Source organism: Epinephelus lanceolatus, chromosome 4 (genome assembly GCF_041903045.1).
Source record: "Epinephelus lanceolatus isolate andai-2023 chromosome 4, ASM4190304v1, whole genome shotgun sequence".
Classification (NCBI taxonomy): domain Eukaryota; kingdom Metazoa; phylum Chordata; class Actinopteri; order Perciformes; family Serranidae; genus Epinephelus; species Epinephelus lanceolatus.
Genome location: NC_135737.1, coordinates 27248400 through 27272717, shown reverse-complemented (window position 1 = coordinate 27272717; position 24318 = coordinate 27248400). Strand labels below are relative to the sequence as shown.

The window sequence follows — 24318 nt, the reverse complement described above, 5'->3', positions numbered from 1 at the left end:
GAAGCACTATGTGGATCTTACTGTAAAGACACACAAAGCAATCAGGAATGCATGAACATCTTTAGGTCAATAATTTGACATATTTCGTTTATTATCCAGCCCTACGTACAGTGCTACCACACACACACACACAATATCTCTGGTTACACGTTGCCTTCAGTAAAGTGCCAGCTGATGGTACAGTCCACACAAACAGACTGTTACACCGGCAGTCAGTCCATCTTATTATAGCTGGACACACTATGTTAGCTAAAAGCCTCCTGGGCACACAAACAACATCTCTCAGCTTTAATAGCCTAAACAAGGCATGCAACTAACAAAGGAACCATCCTCCCCTCTTATTCTCACACCCTTTCATATCACTTGTTTCCTTTTGCAACCACTAGCATCATCTGGCTGCCCTTAACCAGAGAGGCAAACACTCTTTTTAAGTGGAGACTACTTTGTTAACTGATGACCACAGGGTCAGTTATTGATCCTCTCCTTTCTCTCTCTCAGTAAACCCTGCTGATAAAAACCCCTCTATTCTCGCAGGGCTCTGCAGTATGCAGCCACAGTTCGCTACAATAATAGCTTGCATATCATAGCATTCACATGAATCAGATCTCGGTGGTTCGATTAGGGCTAAACTAACTCAAACACATTGCCAGTCTAGGACGTGAATCTATTTATGAACGAGGAGTGTAGGTGGTAGTGTTCTTCACTTCTCCCCTCCATTCTCTTTAAAGGTTTTCTCATTTCAGTCGACTTAACAGTTCAAGTGTAAACTTTCTAGTTGTGTTGACCTCTAAGAGGCCCTGCGGGGAATAAGGAGACCCCTGGTGATCTGCTGTTTAGCAGCAGCAGTGGCCCACCTCCTCCATTTTAGTTGTGCTGGGAGGAAGGGCAGAAGAGGATGGAGCTGACTGACTCTGCTTGTGTCTATGTACGTGGATGTGTGTTGATGTGTATTTGTGACCGTGCCACTGGCTTCTCTCGCTACAGAGGCAAGGGCAAGTCATCAGGGCCACTTTGTCAAGCCTCTCTGATCTCACTTTCACGTGTCCCCATGCAGGGAAAGGAATAAAATGATCGTCCTCGAAGGCAGCGACTGCACAGCATGCTGTACTGCACCGCTCCACTACACAATCAAGCACAACACCTTATTTCACGCAGAAATAACAGTTGGAGTGAGGGATGAGGGAGCTTTGAGGAAAAGAGTCTACTGAATCCAAAAAGAGGCAACAGTGTAGGGTGAACTTAGCTAAAGACGGCTATTTGATTGGGAGACTTGTTCTGTTGCCCCAAGCGAGGCACTTAGTCACCACTTTGGCAATGCTTCCTTCCGCACAGAGAAGAGAGAATCAGGAGAAGGGAAAGTGTAAGAAAGACACAGAGAAGAGGGCAGCAGGGAGGTGGAAATGGTTGATGAGGACAAATGGAGGTGGGAAGAAAGAGAGTATGTTAGACAGAAAGTAGGAGGAGAAAACAGACAGAGCGCTAAGACTGAGAAAAATGAATAATACTGATGTGAGAATGGCGAAGAGGCTGAAAGAAAACAAAACAAAACAGGGTGAAGCAGCGAGAAGGAGGAAATAAATTCTTCCCAGGACTGGGGGACCAAAGCAAGAGTGCAGGGCTAATTAGTTTCTGATGGCTGGACTTTCATTTGGCTAAAAGGTCAGCTAACTTTAAAGGTCACACTGCCATGCCTGCTCGATACACAGAAAAAAAAAAAGAGTGGAGAGAGAATCCAGCGATATAAAAACACCCACACTAGAACAAATTATGCTACTACACATGCCTGTGTGTGCGTGTGCATACACACACAGTGTGGACGATAACAGCACATTTGATATTCTCATTTATGTCGTGCTCTGGTCAGAGCAAGGACCAGGGTCATTATTCTATCTAAGGACTTTTATTACTGCTAGCATATCCACTGCAAATTACTCTTGACTTTATTTGAATGTGCATCGATATAATCTTTGTGTGTACGTGCGTGTGACTGCATGTCCTATGTTGGGGAGGGGGTTTAGGTCGGCGGGATAAATTTACTGCCTGCAATGCTAAGCACATTTCTGCCTATGCATCTTTATGTAGATTACAGCTGTCTTAATAAAAACTAAGGAGTGTTATCAGCACCTCTAAGTGGATGTTTAGAAAGTACAGACGAACTGTGAAGGAAGAATTCTCAATTACAAAACTATGGCTGCAATGTTTTATTGATTAGTTGTAATTGCCAACTAATTTGATAATCGATTAATCAGTTTGAGTATTTTTTTAGGAAAAAAGAAAAGTCAAAATTCTCTAATTCCAGCTTCTTAAATGTGAATATTTGTGGGTTTCTTTACTCCTCTGCGACAGTAAAGTGATTATCTTTGTCTTGTGGACACAACAAGACATTTGCGGATGTCATTTTGGGCTTTCGGAAACAGTGATCGACATTTTTCACATTTTACAGACCAATCAACTAACTGATTAACTGATAAAATAAATAATTGACAATAACAATATTCATTAGTTGCAGCCCTCTACAAACAAGGGCGCTTACATTAAACTGTGGATGTAAATATATTAGTTGTGTGTAACATAACTGGCATTGCAGAGAGGGCATGGACTACAAAAACACTGCAACATCTGACACAAGAAACAGGAAGATAGTGAGGGTTTTCCAAAGTGAATACATATTTTTTGTTGTTGCACACACACATTCATGACATGGAAGCCTTATAAAACTTGTTTAATCGCACTTGTAAAAAGTTTGCCTTTTGTTTTTATCAGATAAACATGTTCCAGCTTATTTAAGACAGGACTTGTGCAACAGATGTCTCATAGCCTTAAAAACTTTGTATGTATTTTGTGTTCTTGCCCCTCAAAGGTAATATCAATGGCTATTTGATGGAGAACAAAATATAAGCTAACTAAAAAGGATGTTTTTAACTGTTTCCAACAACTTTAATACTGCATTTTTTGTTACATATAATGCTTTATGCTTTTTGTTTTATTTTTTGTGTGTTGTCAGTTTAGAATGGCAACAACTGGTGTCGGTGTCCACGTGTTGGATCTATGACAACACACACATGTAACTCACCTTCCTCTAGTTTCTTCCGGGCCTCCTCCTCTCTCTTGGCCACTTTGGCCTTCAGCACCTCGTCCGTCTTAGCTGAAAAGAAAGACAGCAGCGTTAGGAGCAAAGCAGAAATTCAGGAACATCATAATGGTTTTATTATGGAAAACATTTACAGCGTTTTTAAAGATGAATTGAGATATTAAGGAATTAATTCTTAATTATGATGTATGATTATATATTCCTACTGACAATAAAATAAAAACAAATAAATCATTTTATTTTTTTCTTTTACATCTGATTAACCCATTTTCAAAAAACACATTTGTACGCACAAGGAACAAAACTTATTTCTGCGGGAACAAATTGCTGCTCATCACAATGCCGAAAAATTACCAGAGAACACATCATTGGATCAACAGTACGCGTACAAATCAACAAAAATATGAATCATGCCGCCTTCTCCTTTCCCTACCAGACAGCAAGCCTCTCTGCTTTCCCTTCATACCCCTGTAAAAGTCAGCGAGTCTTCCTGAGAGGTGTTTATCGTCTCGGCATAATGAAAAGCTTAAGAGAAAGTGAGGCTGCGGGAGTAAACACTCGTCAGGGCATTTTAAGCATCTCTCATCGTGAGCCGTGTTGTCTCGGCTCCCTTTTCCTCCGCCTTTCCCCCTGAATAATCAAGATGTTAAGCCACATTAAAAAATATAATGCCGTGTATGGCAGGACTATCAATACTGCCTCTAAATTAATTACATTTCCGTTGCGGCGCATCATTTATTTTGCAGCGTTAAGGCCTCAGCGGAGCCATTCGCCTTTATTGCTATCTCACTTGGTTGATGAGTGAGCTATGTAAAATTGAGTCTCCAATATCATTACACTTAATGAGTTTAAACTTTGAGGAAAAAAAAAAGGAGAGAAACAGAAGAAGAGAGCAAGCAGAAGAGAGAGAGAGAAGGGGGAGGAAGAGAACGAGAGCTCGGCACTGTTTTGGGGAAGTTAATACAATATAGGAGTGGGTGTAAGTGTTTGTGAGCGCTTACAGAATGTTTGTGTTAGGGCACAGCTGTGGGTGTCCGAATGTGGTTTATTGCACCACTTGAGATGCCTGCATGCGTGTTGTGTGTAAGCTCCTTTTGTGTCTGATAGTGTGTGTTTGACTTTACACTGGAAGCAAATATGTTAAATAAAAATACAACACATGCATCATCTGTGCGTGTGTGTGTGTGTGTGTGTGGATGCAGGAGGCCATGGGTTGTGCCCGTCTCTCTGTGACTGTGCTGCTGTTTTTGTTCAGTAATTGGCGTAGACAAAGAACCGTCACACTGCTGTTACGGCTGGTTAAGTCTGGAGGTTCCGCATCTTTACTAACAATGACTCTACATGGATGACTGAACCTTCCTCTACCTCCCTCAGCTAGTGTGTGTGTGTGTGTGTGTGTGTGTGTGTGGGAGCATGCTTAACTTAATCAGCAGCAACCAACCTATTTCTCTTAGTTAACACCATCATAATTTAGCAACTTCGTGTGTTTGTACCAAAAATATTGAACCACCATCCTGCATCTCTTCACAACTACATTCATGACTTTTTTTGTCCGTATATGCACAGATGTGTACTTTTGTGTACACACCTGTGTGTGTTTTTGTGTGTGTGAGCGAACTCCTCTCTGTGTTCTTCAGTTCCCTCTATGCTCGGGGCTACCGAGAGGCAGGTAGGAGACGGAGCGGTATTGGTGATGCGATGGAGCGGGGAGGCAGACGAGGGGGGAGAGAAAGAGAGGAGGGGTAAAAAGGGAAAGGGAGATAGGCACATAGATGGGGGCCATGTAGGAGAAAGGAAGAACTGACAGCGAGGGGAACAGACAAACAAGCAGAAATAAGAGAAAAAGCCTTGCCTGCCGTGCACACAAACATGTGCACACAAACAACAGGAGTGATTTGTCGCCTCTTTTTGTTTGCATGTTTATCCTCCACCTCTATCCCTTCATCCCTCCCCCAACAGGTTCTCTTATCCTCTCGCTCTCTCTTCTCTCCTTCTGTTTTGCCCTCTCCCACCCCTCCCTGTTTTTTTTTTTTTTTATGCTTTCTCTTCCTTCTCTTGCTCATCTCTCCAGTACACTGTGCCTGGGGGCGATAGCAGCAAATCAAACTGTTTATCCATCTCTCATCAGTGCACTGCCTCACGGGGCTCCAGCCCCCTCAAAACAATGAAAGTAGGCCTGAGCGCTGAGCCAGGGATACGATTTAATTACATCAATAAAGAGCTCGGCTTTAAAAAAAAAAAAGATAAACTACAAAACAATACATTACAGCAACACACTTTGCTGCACTATCATGAAAAGCCTGTTAACATTACAGTTGCATGTGAAAAAGAATTAAGCCTCACAGCTGTGCCCATCCGGAGATATAGGCATGTCTGTGTGCACAGGCCGCTTATTGGAAGTATATTTCTTGGCAACTTAGTGGCTCCAGTTCATTGTAGGATAATTCTGTGATGGACTTTTATTAAAGCGGGTAATAAACGGCCGGGTGTTGGGGAGAGGAGAGGCCTTTCACTTCATTTAGACTTCGTTCAGTCTTGGCTGCAGGGGCGGAGGGAAAGAGGAGGGATGGCAGCAGGAAGGGGCGGCGAGCGTCAGTGAAATCGCATTGTGATTATGAGTGTAATTGCAGCTCAGGGGCCCAGGGGCCATGTAGCTCTGATGGCGCTAGAAGATGTTTTATGCACAGCAACAGAGAGGAAGAAAGTGAGAAAGAGAGAAAGAGGGAGTGTGGGAGGGAGAGGCAGGCTGCCAGGATGTTTGTGATTTTTTTTTCTTTACAGAATCTACTCTTCTATCTCTTTTCTCCTCCCTTCTTTTTCTTTTTTCTTCTCCTCCTCCCCCAACATCCTCCTTCACTCCTCTCTTCTCCTATTCTCTTCTCTCCTCACTCTTCTCTCCTGTCCTCCTCCCTTGGCAGGATTAGCTGGGTCTCGTTAGAGGGGAAATGTAATAATGCTCCCACCAGGTGGAATCGGGCCCGCTCCATTATCAGCCGGGAGATGGATGGGCCGTGTAGGGCCGGCGGGGGCCACGCGCGCACGCAATTTAGATTCAATAAACTGGCAAAGCAAGACCCCCAATCTGATTTATCTCTTACACGCCGCCAATGCTTGCTGCTACGATGCTGATTCCCTATTACCACTCAGAGAAGGACTATTCATTGGATGTAAGGCACGGCAGTCAGAGAGGCTTGTCGGGCCCCCGGGACGGCAGCAAAACAGATACAGCAGAGGGTTAATACGTTTACACACAGATAAGCAATTAAATCTAAGGCTGAGGTGAGTTATAGAGTTATTAAGGAGGGATTGGAGGGGGAGAAGGGAGGGACACAGGGTGAGAAAAAGAAGGAGAGAGATGTTGTTCAGCACAGGAGTGTGGTAGCTCGGGCCCTAGGCCGGGTACAGTAAGTAGAAGAAGTGAAAAAGGCTACCATATTATAGAGTTCACGAGGTGAGAGAACAACAGAAGAGCAGCAGCCTGCCCACGTTGTTCAATAAACTCAATACAGCACTTACAAACTAGCAATGCTGAAGATAGAGGTCAGCACAACAGTTATCCACTTAGTCTGTGTGTGTTTGTGTGAGTTTACAAGTGAGTATATCGTATATGCAAGTGCAAGTGGGTATGTGTTGGCGTAATAGGCATATTCATATCCACTGAATACCTGACTGTGAGCGTGCAGAGCATCACATTTGACTGCGTGCGTTTGTGCATGTGTGCGGTGTTGGTAGTGGTGGGTGTCATTCCAGTCCAGCCGCCAATCAAAGTGAATCTGAATGTCAGCAGGAGAGGAGGCGTGATAAATCAGCCTCACACCCAACGACAAACAGAATATTAGAGGCAGTGCAGCTCCATTGGAAAAATGTCCCTTCCAATCAGCCGAGCACTTTACAGTGAAGCTCAACAGCCGGGCCTCCGACCAACACTGAATACCAGAGGGGCAGATAAGACAATAAATAAATAAATAAATAAGAGACAGACAGGTCGGAAGACAGGCAGACAGACGGACAGACAAATGGACCTGTAGGCACGCTGACGAACAGCAGCCCTGACAGGCAAAAAGACGAGACAAAGAAACATAAGAACACAACAGGGCAGTGAGGACAGACAGGTAGGCACACTATCTGACACATAACAGGCCTGACAGGTAAGAAGACAAGACACACAGACAGACAGGTAGGAAGACAGACAGAAAACTGCTGGGCAGTCGGACTGACAACTAAATAGTCCTGCAGAACGATATACTGCTGCAGCAACGATATCACATTGTATAATAGTGCCACAGTCTCTCTGTAGACGAATGAAACAGAAAGAAGCAAATTAAGCCCATCAACATACAGACTTTTTTCATGACTAATGTTAAAGATAAATAACTTTTAAATAATTGTAATAGCTACATATCATATGTTGCTTTTTTGCATGCAACTTAAAAATAAGTGAGAAAGTCAAAACATCTAAATCAGTTGGTTGGCAGCTGTGGCAATAACACAAAACATCATGACAATATATCTGACTAGTTAGGCTCACAGCAAGTCCATCCATAGGATGATTGCAAAGTCAGAACCAAATGCCATTTAAAGACCCTCGAGGCAAATTTGTGATTTGTGACATTGGGCCTGCCATAAATGTATCTTTCGGATGGTCCCTCTTGTCTCTCATGGTATAAAGAAAGCTTCAAATGCCACAAAGAATTAATGGACCCCTGAAAAAAGCCTGGTCAGGTTGGTACCTACACCAACACGAGACACAGAATACTGCATTAAACATAAGGCAAATTTGGAGGATTTATGGATGAAAGCTGTGTTAAAGTGCTATGCTTATTTGTCCAGGTAACAGAACAACTGCAGCAGGCTCTGCGAAACCAGCCTTAGCTAAATCAGTGATCAGTGATTTCTTTTCGGATACTATTAGGCCCTAGACAGACAGGACAGATGTGACAGTCAAATCAAAGTTTAACTTTGCAGCTCTACTGCACTGCTGCTCCACCAATAAGAGGTAGCTCAAATTTTGTTTTATATTGTCAGCCAGAAGAAAGAAAGACAGCAGTGGACTTAAATCAGAAGCTTGTCCTAGGTTCCACAAACAAAGCTGAGATCACATTCAAGTAATTAATGGGATAGATCCTGTTAGGGATGAGTAAATGAAGCTCTGAGATTGGGGACAAAGTTTAGAGAAACAAGGTCCATCTGAAAAACTGAATTGCATGTTTTCCAATGGTATTTTATTGACAGATTCCTTCTGAATAACTTAAATTCTACCATATAAATACGACTTCATCTGACACAATGACCAGGGTATCTTAAGATTGATACAGTATCTGCTCAAAAAGACTTTATTTGAGCTACTTTTTGAGTCTTCAGGTAAAAAAAGAATAAGAAACCCGCAGTATGTAAGGGACCAAATGTGATGATACTGTTGTAAAAAAAATCTACAGCAGATGTAGAGACTAAATGGATCACAAGAAGGAGCAACATCCAAAACAACCACTAGGTGGCACAGCACACAGACAACACAAGCAGGAGGCTCCAGCCAGGCCTTGCTTTTATGTGTATGTGTGTGTGTATGTGTGTGTGTATGTGTGTGTGTGTGTGTGTGTGTGTGTGTAAATGCAGGTGCCTGCATGTTTGCACAGGACCTTCCATCAAAACCAGCTCATCTAGACCTTGTAGCTGTAAAGTATAACTTGACACAGGACATATCACAAATGCACTCACATCCCGATTGGATGGGCAGACATGAAGAGATGCAACATGACGTAATTTAAATATTTAGCATACAAGTCTGCATTGCGGTAGCTCTTAATGTATGACATTGTTACACTTGTGTTGGGCTTGAGGAACATCTCCTGACAACAGCAACAAAAAACAAAACAAAACAAAAAAAAAACATGAAAGTGTTTGCAAAAGTACGGTATACGAATCAGTGTCTCAGCCGTCAGAGTGAATTCCTTCAGGCACAAGACAGGAGACCTGAACTTGAATGATCTTTATCGCAGGCTGCCCTCTGCATCTGTCATCAGGCTGATTTAACGACAACCCATGAAATATTTACAAACTAAACAATTAGAGAGAGATATCTTACAAAATCAATCAATTATTCATTGCCAATCATCTGAAAAAGCTTTTGTTTTGTTTCACGGCTATATTCTGAGACGGGGGGGGGGGGGGGGGGGGGGGGCGGGGGGCATCAATTAGGGCCTGTGCTCCTGTGGTGTTATGGATGCTTCAGAGAGGAGTGATTGCCTAAATGAAGGAGATGCTGCCAGTACTACACGCTGACACTGTGCGGTTATAGATGAGCTTGATAAAAAACATTCTGTACATGAAGTCAGAGGGACAATTTAGATCAATGTACGAAGAAATGAGACTTATACTGTGTCAGAAACAACACCCAAAACTCCGGAGCCTTGCTTACGCAACATTTGTTCCATTCATTTTTAAAACGGCCTCCTAACTCTCGACACCTGGGCTCCATGTTTGTATTTTCCCTCTCAGTGATCATGCTGAGATTGCATCTGTCAAACTCAAAGAGGTGAGAAATTAAGAGGAGATTTTTCTTATTTATAGGAAAAACAGGAGGTAACTCTGTCCAGAGTTCATTTTCTCTGCAAACTACAAACACAGACTCATACAATTCAAATGCAGATCTTATATACAGTAAACCTCAGCAACTGAAGGCCAACAGATCGGATGTAAACGTCTTTCTACTAACTGTAGATACAGAGTAAAAGTCTCTTGTTTCTGCATATGCGTACATTTCTGCTCGAGTCATATTCAACCAGTCGCCAAAGTTGACAGCTGGTGCACCTGTCAAACTGCAAAATCAGCCTTCCTCTGCTCTCATCCTCAACACAAAATGACTATGCCAACTAATCAGTGAGTTGATTTAACTTTAACTTCAGTCAAAGGGTTCCTCGAGTTGTGTTGCCCCACAGACAAATGTGGTCATAAAAAAAGCTCTATGTTATAGCTGAAACAATCGGTCTACCAAAACTAAATCAGCAAAAAAAAATCACAATTAATGAAGTGATTTTTTCAAACAAAAACTCCCCAAAAAACAGCTGGCTCCAGCTTCACAACTGAGACAATCCCCTGCTTTGCTTTGTCTTGATAATAGGTCTTGTTCTATTTGAGGCACCACCTCTCTCTCTGGAACTATTTTCTTCCACTGTCCAGGACAGATGATTAAACTTAAAAGTATTCTGCAGATTTATTGGTGAGGATTTCATCAGGGAAGGCGGCATGGTGTTGAAGTGGTTAGTATTGTCGCCTCACAGCAAGAGGGTTCCTGGTTCGAACCTAGGGTGGAGGAGCTCATCTGTGGGAAGTTTGCATGTTCTCCCTGTGTCAGCGTGGGTTTTCTCCCACAGTCCAAAGACATGCAGGTTAACTGGTGACTCTAAATTGTCCGTAGGTGTGAATGTGACTGTGAATGGTTGTCTGTCTCTATGTGTCCGCCCTGTGATAGTCTGGCGACCTGTCCAGGGTGTACCCTGCCTCTCACCCAATGTCAGCTGGGATAGGCTCCAGCCCCCCTGTGACCCCCAACAGGATAAGCGGTCACGGAAAACAAATGAATGAATGAATGCATTTCATCAGTTACTTGCTTCCCTAGTCTGTTCAAATCTTCTAATGCTTCTTAAAGGCTAAGCATTTCCTACATATTTTGTGATGGCAAAGATGTGACTCCAGCTTCTAAAAGTAATGACTAATAGCTAAAAGTTGATCCCCATATCGACAACACAAAACAACTAACTGACTAAAAGTGTTTTGCCACACCAAGAACTTAACAACTAATTGCTCAACTACTAACTAAGAGAGGACAGCTGAATAACTCTGGCCTTGTTTAGACTGCCAGCACAAACGTGTTTTTTGGTATAACCAGACTGTGTCCAGATTGATTTTGGAAACTCTGGAAAGAAAAAAGAAAACAAAACATATGAATGGTGATTTTTGCAAATAGGTTCCAAAACACATTTGACGGTAAAATGCGATTCCAGTTGGATTTCTACAGATGCGTTTCAGTCCAGACGCTCTGGCCAATCAAATCGGATTTCAAAGGCTCTTTAGCTTTACTCACAACTTGACACACAAAGTCAACATAAAATCCAGAATGACTGAATCCATGTTGTTGCTAGCAGAGTGCTATGAAGCACAACATGGAGAACAACAGTCAGTGAACAGACACAAATTGAGGAGTTCTGCACCACAACTTTACAAAGGGATTGTCTGGAGGCTGAAATAATCAAATGATATCTCGTGCTTCCATGCTACAAAGCTGAGTTATCAGCATAGCTACGTAGTTACTGACGTCTACGTCGTTACCACAGCAATCCATGCAGATGGGTCGGTGATGTCTGGATGCACAAATCTGATCTCAGTACTTGCAAAAAAACAGTGCCGACAGTCGGTCTTAAAGATGTGATTTGAGAAATAAATCTGAATTGCCTGCAGTCTGAACGTAGCCGCTGAGTCATATTGTCCTTTGAGTAACAATCCAATCAGGCAGCTTCCTTGTCCTGATTTTTAAGTCTGACTCTTTACAACACATTGTCAATCAGTTTTAGGTGAGAGTGAATAATAAGCTCCACGTTCCAAACCCCTCTGCACCACACAATGCTCGGCTGCAGACAACACAGTGCTGAGGTCTAGGTTTTATTTCCTTTAGGCACAACCTTGGATAGGAGGTCTGGGGTTGAGAACGGGTTTCATGTGGGGCAATAAGAAGCTGAGCTGTGGGATCTTCGCAATGCATGTGGGTGGCTCGGGCCCAGCACCCCAACCTACCCTTTAAACCCAAGGGCGAAAGCGTATCCCCCCCGACTCTGTGCGGTCAGAGAGATGGAGGCCCTGGACTCTGGGCTGGAGAGGAGAATTGCAGAAAAGGTGGGGAGGAGCTGCGGCCTCCAGCGGTCAGAGAGATCAGAGAGGGAAGTTACTCTGAGGACCACGCACTGCCATCGGCTGCGCACACACACGCAGGCATAAACACACCTGAAGAACACACACGGATTTCCAAATATTCACATAAGAGCACCTCTCTCACACACTCACACACAAGCCTGAGGGCTAAAGCCAACAACAAAGCCTCTATAATGCAGCCACCAGGTCATACAAAGTTCAACCCTGGAGCCTCGCTGTGGAAATATCATATGTAAATCTCAAATGCTCTTGCCTTTTATGGCTTACAGTACAAATTAAAACATTACATTAATGCATGTGTGCTAGCAGGAAAATCACAGTTATTCTTTTGCTTTGCTGGAAGGGCGGTTACACCTTTTAAATAAATACAAAAGTTCTGTCATGAGAACTTCACTGAGATGAGCAGGTAAGTGTATAAAAGGGGTCTTGAGAGGGCAATCAGAGCAAATCCATAATGCAGGGATCACACAGTAAAATATTAAGCATCCAGGGGCCTTTGAATGACATCTCACCCTCAACTTCAACCCTGTCATGTCACCAAATGCCACTGTCTCTTTCTTATGCATCTTTATTCTTTTTTATCTTTTATCTCCTTTATGTCCTTCTCTTCTCCTCTGTTATCTTTTTCCTTTTCTTTCCTTTTTTATCATGTAACTTTTGAACAGGCTCATGTGCTAGGTGCTAGAGATACCCCGCTTACAGGCAAACCCGCTGTAGGATGCTAAAAATAGGTACAGCATACACTTGGCCATTCATGCCTGGCTACCTGTCACAGGTAAAAAAATACATAAACATGCTACAGCTAGACAGTGTTGGCATGAATGCAACCTAACATAGATCCGGTAAAGAGCATGAAACAAATGTGCTGCACAGAGTACTTGTAGCGATTGCTAATTTCCAACTCCTGCAGGATTTTGCTAAAACAAAAAAAAAAAAAAAATCCAGTGTATAGACTCATACAGACGTAATCCCTTTCAATCACCACTTATGACCCACTAGAAGTGTGTGGCAGTGTATTTTTCTGCAGAGACTCTGTCCTCTGCCTGTATGTTCTTTTCATTTTATGTGTTAGGGATGTTTATGGGCGTGTACCCCGACTGCACTCAGGTGAGGTCAGGGCTTTAAAAAAGGTAGCAACCAGGTGCCAGACCATAAGCAACAGGTATTAAAGAGACATAGTGAAAAAAGAGAGTGAATCTGGTTGGCTTTTATTTTCACTGGCGAGCATGATTACAAACATTACCTTTAAACTATACATCTTTCACTATTATGAAACCACAAAACACTATAAATCTGGAAGTACAATAAAACATACATCACACAATACTCATACCTCAATACTCTAATACACAAACACCACACAGCAATACACCATGGTAATTCACTACAGTTAGCGCTGTAAATTCCCATGGCCTTGGGAACCCCAGCTCTCACTTGTTGGCATTATATGGATTTTTGAGGAAGTACACACATTCAAATCCAACTGTTGTAGCAATAAACTGTTGGTAAATGTTTGGAGATATTAATTTGTAGTATATTCGTTTTATCTGGAATGCTTTTACCATGGTGAACATGGTGCACTATTTTGTGAAAAACCTCTGCAATAATCTTAAACCATGTTAAAAGATGAGGCCACAGACAAAAAAGGGAGAACAGCTTTTCTTACACTTTATGACTGAAAGTGGCAGACTGATGGGAATTAAAGCCAGAACAAGTGTTAACAACAGAGGAACATAAGGTCACACACCCTTCAAATGGCCTTTACGACACCACATCCACTGCCACCAAATCTGAGATCTCTCTGCCAGCTGTCGCCTTGCTCTCTCTGATGCTTAACTCTCTGTTGCTCCACGTCTCACAGTGCTCACTCGAAAATAAAGCAAGTATCGGTTGCTTTGCCTCTGCAGGTGAGAGCGCACTGTTAGGCCAGCTTTTCTCCATCAAGGTGCTCCAGTGGTCCCACCATATATGTCGCATGGACAGGGACTGATTAAACGGAGCATTTCACCCAACATGGATGAGTGGATGGATCAGGCTGGATCAGGCTACATATTACATACCCAAAGTAATCGTGTTTACATTCTTTATTTCATGTGATGAAGTGCAGCCATTGTGATCCCCATGTGTAGTTTTTTCAGTGGGCGGATGCCAGCACCAGCAGTACCATTTGAGAATATGGAGCCTCCACATGTAGCTCCACATGAAGACAAGGAAATCCAGCTTTACTACCACAAAATAAACTGTACATACTGTAGTCCCTCTGTGAATCTGTGACTGCAAGGATTAAGACAGATTTAGTCAACTCCGTCAGTATTTGCACACATTTTGTTTTTTTTTTTTGTTTTTTTTTTACCAATTTTGGTCAAATTGGAAAAATACTTACAGATATAACCAAGTACTTCTCTCTCCCAAAACAAGTACTCCAATTCAGAAACAAAATATGAGCTCACTTCAAACAAAATTGTGAGTGGCACAAACAGGAAACAGGCATCCCTTGATAGGCTTAAACACCGCAACTTTCCTTTTTTGGATGAACAATGTGAAGTGAGTGAATGCCACAGAGATGCTCATACACTGGTCATATTTCCATAATACTTTCTGTACTATTAAGCTATGTACTTTATGTCCTATAACTAATTACAATCAATAGTTACTTGTGAGTAATTTCCCATAATTAAACAAGAAGGTTGAGAAAAGCATTGTTATATTACAGGAAAGTTGCTAAAATTTTAGGCCACATTAACTACATTCACACTGTGCGATCCTGGTTAGAAAGAATTTTACATGTGCTGCAATTTCGGTGCAAAAATATGCTCGCCTAGTGTGTGTGTGTGTGTGTGTGTGTGTGTATGTGTGTGTGTGTATCTGCTCATCTATTTCAGAGTGAATGCACTTGAGCGTGTTGTTGAATGGTGGAGAATAGGCTCTGGTTCCCCTGCTGAAAGCCTGTTGGATGCCATTGTGATGGCACACCACTGAGTGTGTGTCTCATGTGTGTGTAGCGGTGGCGATGGTGGTGGTGGGGGAGATGGGGCTAAGTCTATCAGGACCCCCGCACATGAAAGGTAAACTGGAGCCGCTAATCGCAGTGCTGACACAAGGAGGTTCAGGAGGGCGGCCACTTAGAAAAGAAAGGCAGGAGAGCCGGGACCCTGGCAGCGTCAATAGGGCTCAGCACAACTGACCACATTACAGGAACAAACACACACTGCAGAATAGACATACAAACTTGGTGGTCCCTGCCTGCTCTTTGGTGTGGACTTCACGAATGTTGGGTCGAGTGTATGAGTGTGTGTGTGTTCTTGTGCATGTTACATCCAAAAGACTAGTCATTTTCTTTGATATCTTTTCCACAAGTTCTGTAAAGACACAGCCAGTCATTGCCGACAATGTATTTGAATAAAGTGTTTGATTTCTTTTCTCTCTCTTAAAGAAAAAAAAAAAAAAAAAAAAAAGAATACGTGATTGAACTCCAGAATTGCACACGCTGGGGGACAAGGTGACTAACACTGGGCCTGATAACAAGGTTCAGACAGAACATCAAATGCAGGCGAGAGTGAAGAAATAAATAAGGCAAAGCGTTACAAAATTAATACAAGTTCAGGGACATATTTGGCAATTAACGCTAAAATGTCAGCTCATGAGGAATGATGAAGGAAAACAGAAAGACAGTATGCATGAGAGAGGGAGAGGGCAGGCTGAGAGTGGCACCGGGGAGAGGGGAAGACAGGGGAGACAGCCTGGCCGCAGGAGGAGTAGAAGCACGGGGGGGAGAAAGAGCGAGAGAGATTGGACGAATGACAGCCCCCCTCGAAGGTAGTGTTGTGCACTCCCTTCTCTCTTCCCTCTTTCTCATCTCTTAATGCTTATTTTCATCACTTTGCTTAAAATATTGATAATCAATTAGCACTACGTCTGTTTTGCTACAGAATCTGTGTCACGGTCTATCACTCTGTCAGAGCCAATTCGCCGCTCATTCAAAGTTCATTTTTCCTTGGCGGCTCTGTGCCTTTGGAGGAGTCATTACGCGGGGAACATAGCCCGGGGTGCAATCACCTATTCTCTTTCATTACTGGGGAGATGGAGAAGGTGAGAGAGATTATTAGAACTTTGGAATGATCACAAAGCTCCACGCCGCCTGTCAGATCCCCCCTACGTGTAATTCATCTGGCCTCACTACCCCCCTCCCTACCCCCGTCCCTCCTCCTCTCCCTCATCCCCTCCATCCCTCCTCCCCCAGCCTCAGCCAGGGGTTTGGCCACAGACATTATTCATGAACATCTGCAGCGCGCTGAATATTCCACAGCCTCCGCCGTGATGAAAAGGGAGCTGCCCCTTTGACTTGAAAATTAACATGCCGGCACAGAGATTATGGACGCGCCGTTTCATTCCAAGCCGAGCTGGGCCACGCTGAGACCGGCCGAGCTGACGGTGCGGGCTGGGCTGAGCGAGGCAGGATAATCGGGACAGGTGCAGAAATTGCTCTTTGTAACGGTGAGGTGTCTGTTTCAGTGGGTAACAGGAAAATAATCAAGTTAATAAAAGTGTTTTATTTCAAAGGAATGAAAGTGACCATGGTGCAGGTGCACAAACACGAACTGTCCAAACACACACTCATATCAGACATTACTAGCAGAGCTGTGATATGGTTGTTTCAGTTGCAGACTTGCAACTCTCTTTACAATAAAGTCCAGCATAATCATCATCTCAGGTGGAATTTCACAAACAAAATTACTCGAATCAAGTGCTCTGGTCATGTGAGAAGTGCCAGGCTAAAACATTTCTTTGTCTGTGCATGATGTAATTCAAAATTTCACAGTAGAGCATCATTATCAATTAATCTGCCCATTATTTTATTAATTAATTGATTAATCTTTTTGTCTCTAAAATGTCCAAAAAATACTACAAACTGAGTGTTACAATTTCTTAAAGCCCAAGGTGACATTCTCAAACCCAAAGATATTTAGTTTGCCATCATGTTTGACACAGAAAAATATTAAAATCTTCCCATTTGAGAAGCTGAACACAGACTAGACACATCAGAATAGCTGCCGACTAATTTTCTGCCGACTGCTTGATCGATTCATCGTTGCAACTCTGTTTCAAAGACTGGCGGTCAACCCGGAGCAAAGCTAAAATGTTTCCCCCCGTAAACATCTCATTGCACCCTCTCACCTCTGTGTATCTCTCTCTTTCATTCTCTCCTGGGCGTCTCTACATGAAAGCCCAGCCAGAGAATGGAGACTCTTCCTCTCTCACACCAGGAGCACCACTGCTGGAGAGGAGCCAAGCATCCCTCCTCTCTCCCCCTCTCGCTCTCATGTCTATGTGTGCTGTCCCTCGCCAACCTCCCTGTGTCCTCATAGACACTCAGTGGAGCAGCTCTGGGTTTTGTGACTGTGATGTGCCTCGCAGAGAAATAACAACATATATACAATACTGGAAAAACTCGGAAGCGCAATTATCATGTGATCTGACTGCTTAGACTGTTCACAAAGCTACACACTTGATGCTCTGTTTGTGACCACGTCAGTGACAACTACTTTGATCCATGGAAGTGTCCCCTCTTATTTGAACGAGAAGCAAAGACAAAAGTGATTAAAATTATTAATAATCTCACCCTTATTTTCCAAGTTTTTGCATAATGACAATTTGTCTATTTTTAAACTGTGCTCCTTACTGAGGTTTACTGTTTTACGTACTTCTGGATTGCAAGATATACTGCTCCACACCCAACGGACCAACATTTCTCCAAGATATTATGCAATATCAGAGAGATGCACACTGTTATAAAACCTCTCTACATAATGTTGTGTGTTGAATGAGATACCTTCCAGGAGTTGGCTGGCAGGTAAATCATTTACACATTCTGATTCAGCATTAATAAAACATCAGATTTAACTTGTTATTTCCCCAAATACTGCTAAGAATTACAAATAAACCTCCTCACAGTAATTAAAAATCCATATGCTGCATATATGTGTAGATGCACAACACACAACGGAGACAGATGGACACAAATACAAGAAATATAGGCAGACAGACATACTGTGCAGAGAAAAAAATACACTTTAACGCTTCTGAAAAGGGGAGCAGTTGGAGGGTTCTGACACGGGCTGAAGCGGGACTTTGCGCTGCCTCTTGTTGATTGTAAATGGCAGAGCAAGTTTACTCTGGCAGTTGGAGCCAAAATGGAGTCTGACAGCTTTGTCAGGGAGTTTGAGCGGCTCAGTGGCAGGGCAGGAATCGGGATGATTCCATCCCTTTCATCTGCAAATCGCCGATGTACGCTCGTGAAACCTCCATGGTAATAAAAAAAGGGGGGGGGGGGGGGGGGGGGGGAAGAAAACCAGCCTGGCATAGTTTGGGGATGACAAGCTTTTTTTATTTTCCTGAAACACTTGTCAAAATAGAACAGAGAAATAAAAAAGAGGAGCAAAGAATGAGAAAAATGGCAGACCAAAGTCCGAAAGAGCTGGACGCAGAGCAAACATGTCAGGAGATGTTAGCACCCTCTCCAAAAGACACCGATATTAATAATCCTCGCACTCATTCCTACCTTTCCTCTCTTTGTAAGTTATTCTGTAACATTTCTTTTCATAATCGTGTCTTATAGAATCACGTTTTGCGCTGGCGTTCATTTTACACATACATACATTTCCTTTTGTGGACACTAAAGAACATCTATGTATCTCTCCATCTATGCTGCACTACAACCCACTCAAGATCGTGACCTCTGTGTTTCCTAACTGCTGCCCTTATATATAATTCTGGACATTTCTGCCACCTTTGCCACTATACGAGTTATTCTTTCATAACTGACCTAAAAATATGAAGCCTGGCATTAACTTTACATGCCCTCCTGGCCTGTTTATCTTGCTCTTTCATTCTATAAACAGTCCTCTCCCCCAAACTCTTTACTTTTCTTCGGGAGAGTCAGAGAGGAGACAGCTAAGAAATGTAAAGAGAAGTGTATAGCGTGTGTCTGAGAGGAGGGATTGACAGAATAAAGGAAGCTTTACTAGCACTGCTTTGTACTGTTACACTCCCATAGCTTTATCCCTGTGATCCCTTCTACCTCTATCTGCTTGCCTCGGTTTTTTTTTTTTTTCTTTTTCAATTTACAGGATTTGTTTCTGTGTGTCTGACAGCGAGGAGGATGAGGTATAAAATTAATCTTTATCCCGGTTTTGTTGTGTTTCCTCCTCCTTGACAATGCATGTCAGTAATTAGCCGGCCAGTTTGGTTCCAGGCTTTTCAGTGGGTGCCTCCGTTTGCCAACTTTCGCCTTTTGTTCTTGCCACACAATACCGCCCACTCGCCCTCGGTGTCTCTCTGCCTCTCTCTCCTCTCTGCTCCCCGCCTCACACCCACACAGGGCGTTACACAATCTATCCAAATGTGCTTCGCTTTAAAACCCCATTACTTAGCCCCTGTTGTTTCGTTCAACACAATTAAAAGAACAGGCCCTTCATGAGAATTCAGAGAGCCTCGCTCCCTCCCTCCCTCCCCTCCTTCACTCTCTCTTCTTCTGTGGTTTAGCATTGGCTGAGGAGTTACTGTGAACAGGCCAGCTTAGTTCCTCTAATTCCCTGGGTTTTGTTTGCATATAGGCTTAGTTTGGTTCCATTTGAAACTACTCAATGCCATGCCTCATCCCCTGGCTGTAACCAGACCAGTGAGCAACTTTAAAGATTGGTCAGCCAAATGGAAACAGTGAAGTGCGCACGCACGCACGCACGCACGCACGCACGCACGCACGCACGCACGCACGCACACACACACACACACACACACACACACACACACACACACACACACAGAGCTGAAGAACCCGACAAGGTTAAAGGGCACTGGCATTGTTATCTCTCTAAGTACTGACACACTTCAAACGGGTGAAAAACTCCAAGGCTTTTCCAGTAATGACTACCTGGTCCGGCTTTGGCAGAGGGTCTGGTGGTAATTTCAGGCTCTGGCCTTCCACACGAGCGTGTAAGCCCTGCAGGTTGGGCTTAGTTCAAAAGAAAGTCAGGTAAATGAGAGACAAGGCTACTGGTCAGTAATGACCACAAGGTCACTGTCAGGCAGGTGTCAAGAGGGAATAGACATATCTCGTCTCAGAGAATTATCCCTCAAGTCTAAAATAATGACATCTCACATGAGGGTTGGGCAACAACTACTGCATGCAGAACTGGAAAGACCACTCACTCACAAAATACACAAAATTGACACTTGGAATTCAGACTCAGTGGGCGCTATTCAAACAACCTAAAGCACAAGTGCACTCTGCAAGTGCATTTATGGCGTGTTTAGCTCCACTTTTGCTTGTTAAATGATGCATATTTTGGGCACAAGGAAAGGGCAATAAGCAAAGGGGATGTATTTAGTCTCTTAATTCATCATATGCAGTTTTGTGGCACAACATGAACTTAACCAATCAGAGTGTCAGCTCCCATTACCTTTAAAAACCAGGTGTGCTTGCACCTGACACACTGCTATTTACATGATGAATTCTGCTAATTGGAGAAGTGAGTGGTTTTCTGTTAAGAGCAGTAATGTCACTGCAGCAGTGGACAGCAGCTCTGCTCTGCTCTCTGCTATGCTCACATTTTAGAGAATATAATGCGCCATTCTGACTTAAGACCAGGTTTCTGTTAGTCGAAGACCCAATCACTTTCTGCCACCTCAAAACCGCAATATGCCAACAATATGCCTAGCCAAACTTCATTTTGAGACCGAGACACCCATGGGCGCAAAAAAAGATGGGCAAAAGTAAATGTGCTACTTACGCAAAGTGGGTGCTGGCCATGAAAATGACAACTTTGTCGATCCAAAATTAGCAATGACCATTGCGCTGCACTGTGCGCCGCTTTGCACTGGGTATAAAATCATGTCCAGTGGGTCAATGAACAGAAAATTAATCTGCAATTACTTTGATAGAGATTAATTTTTTTAAGTCACTTTTAAGAAAAAGTACCAAATGTAATTTTGTCTCCTTCAATGTGAGGGTTTGCTGATTTTCTTTGCCTGATGTGACACTGAACTTAATCTCTTTGCACTGTTGTTTGTACAAAACAAGAAATTTGAAGATGTCACGCTGGATTTTTATTACATTTTCACTGTCCTCTGACAATCTGTAGACAAAACAACTACTTCATAGAGAAATTTACTCAGCAGATTAATTGAAATTGTAAAAAACAATGGCCTGACAATCTGCCAAACTATTTAACTGAATCTTTGAATCAGCCTTTCTCAAATCATTTCTGACATTTTAGTTAAGTTTAACATTTTAAAATCTAAAAATATAAATGGTTTTCCAAACCACATCTATTACAACAGAAGGCCAATGGGTTAATCTCATTCAAACAAACTGCAGACAGCTGGTCATGTTTTCACAACAATGATGCAACACTTAAGTCTTGCTTTGCTACACGCAGCACAGTTTTCAAACCATGAACTGATTATGTTTAACATTTATTCAGCACAAATTAAAGCAATCAGCTGAACGCTAGGTCACTGTGCTTCTAGCTGCCTTAAGGGAGTTAAGTCATTAAGTTTACTAATGCCGTCTGAACCTGCGTGTGCCTTACCACAGCAGACACACACACAGACCTGCGTTTAGCCAGTCGTCTCTGTCTTTGTTGCAGAGTGGACGGGAGGTCAACCCAGCCCACCAAATGACAAGTGTGAGGCTCTGGGAGTTGTCTCAAGTTGCTGACAGCTCTATAATTCACGCTGGACAAGACTTTTAAGAACAATGCGCTTTAATGCGCACCAGGAAACTGTTGAGTCATGTGTACGCGTGTTTGACAGTGAGTCTGGCAAACAGCAGCACAAGGGAAACACAATCATTAGGATGTACTCCATGCAGTGCTGAGTAGAATCACATGTGTTTCTCATGTATTATCAGGTGTTTGATCTATGTTTCGCCCTGTTGTAGCCCACAAACCAACTTAATTAACTCAACCCCTGACACCTGCCAATACTGATGCTACTACAGTGTGTTTAACAACCAGAATGAGATGCAGCGATGCTTCATGCAATACGGCTTAACTGTAATTCTCCTCACTGGCTGAGAGGTCTGTATCTGGGTTATAAAATCAAAGTTTAACTCGTTTATACGGAGGAGCTGATAGCACTCGAACTTCTGTGAGGACACCAAAAATGGCTTGTATTAATCATTTGACCCTCTGCAATCAGGCCACCCCACTCAAGCTTCCCACTTAATCAAGTTAATTAACAAAAACAACCCTTTCTTAATAGGATAACACCAGATCTATATATTAATTTGATGAATTATGCATAAGAGCTGGAGTTGTTTGGGGGAAAAATTTAATTGTTGTGACTGTTAATTTTCATAGTTATCTTAACTGCACCAGCTGGTGTAACTAGGAGAAAAGGTGGAGTAATGTGAACGGATAAGACGTGTGTTTCAGTCTGTATCACTACTACAGCACACACTACCCGTTTATGATCATGTGTTTATGTAACCCTCTGTGTGAGCTGATATTGATCTTTCTTTAAAGCCCCCCTAAAATGCATTCAGATAGGGGCACAAAACTGGCTTAAAATCACTAATTACATCAGCGATGAAAAGAAATCATTGATCAATGGCATTATGGGAAATTAAACTGCCCCCCAAAACTGGATCAAAGTGAATGAAGTGGCTTAGCGGGGGTTTTACTGGGGCTCTGCAGACGGGGGACAGGATTATCACCCCTGGACACACACACTCACACACACACACATGCACACACATCATTAAGACAATATAGTATGTTACAGGACTTACATGATGCACACACACATGATTTTGTTGTTGCATACCAAACCAAAGCTGCTGACATCATCAGACAATGCCAAACTAGTCAGATGTTTCATATCTGTAACTTTGTGTGTTTCACGTGCTTAATTATAACAATTACTTCAACAAAATGTTCGACACAAAAATAGCTGTTTTATAATGCAGTCCTGGCCTAACGTGAGCGGGCCTCATGTCCAGGACCTGTGGAGGGGTCCACTGGGGGAATGAATAAAAGAAAGGGGCCCCTGCTGGTTCATCTGGCCATCTATTGGTGCCCCGAGACTGCCATAATCTGTTTCCCCCGTCCCACCAGCCCTAACACTGGCCCCTTAGGGCTCCTGGCCCGCTGCTAGGGGACCCCTTCATGTGTAATTAACAGTTCCTAAGCTGCAACACACACACACAAACACACAAAAGAAAAATTGTGGTGCTTTTTAGAGTGGTGATTATGTTTATGTGCACGGCAATTTTTCCAATCTTAGGACAAGTAAATGTGTCATGTACTGAGCTTGTTCTGATCATTACTAATTTTAGTCACATTATTAAAGGATATTTGATTCATGTATACACCTGAATCTGCCTACTGTAGGGAAACACTGATGTTGTTATGTAATATGGGGGAGTAATCTTGGGTCTACTCATGAGCACTTGCACCTGAAAGCAACCCAAAACAAAATAAACTAGCAGGTTACTCAGAGAGCACAGACCTCCACCAAGGCCAAATGCCCTGTCTCACAATGCTGAAGGTGCAGCATACGACACTCAGAACATTAATATAGCAGCAAACTACTATTATTCATGTTCTCACTGGTGAGCTAATGGCCACCACTCTGAAGTGCACACAGCCAGTTGGGCGGCTTTGTGAGGCAAATGAAAGCCCAGAAAATATAAATTTAAAGTCCAGTGGTAACACCAGTTACACCAGGGTTCCTACAGCTTAAAGCAAGTTAGATTTAAGACTTTCTCAAACTTCTTAATGCTACTTGGAATGAAATATAAGACCAATTTCACAATAACCAAAATTGAAGAAAAAAAAATGAACCAATACCATTTACTTGGGGTTAGGAACAGTTTTGGTTAAATGTTTGTTGTAGCTTTTTTGGGAAGTATCTCGCGTTTGTTGGTGGACTATCTGGGTAATTTTATGTTTGTCACTCTGCGTGTGGAAGTCCACTGCCTTGATTTCCATCGTGCTATATTTTAAGTTTTTACACTGAGCCTCAAAATATTGGCTAAAGAGCCAATTTTAACTGAATTTGCACTCCCCATTGTCTTCAAGGGTACACTGACAGCTGGCTAGCAAACAGTAGATCCTCTGCTTTGAGCATCCCAGCTAGAAAAAAATATCACTCAATATCAAATATCACTCACGATCACACCTACAGCAAATTTAGAGTCACCAATTAATCTGCATGTCTTTGGACTGTGGGAGGAAGCGGGAGTACCCTGAGAAGGCTGACACTGACGCTCATCCCCCCTGGGTTGGAGCCCCATTAACCGG

The 24318-nt window shown here is 42.9% G+C and overlaps 1 protein-coding gene across 1 annotated transcript in view; it reads right to left on the bottom strand.

Annotated features, from left to right (window-relative positions):
- rsrc1 (arginine/serine-rich coiled-coil 1) overlaps positions 1-24318 on the bottom strand; it is a 136047-nt gene that overhangs the window by 22930 nt on the left and 88799 nt on the right. The window contains exon 7 of the mRNA XM_033630699.2: positions 3074-3145. Within this exon, the coding sequence (XP_033486590.2) occupies positions 3074-3145 (72 nt within the window). The remainder of the gene's footprint in view (positions 1-3073; positions 3146-24318) is intronic.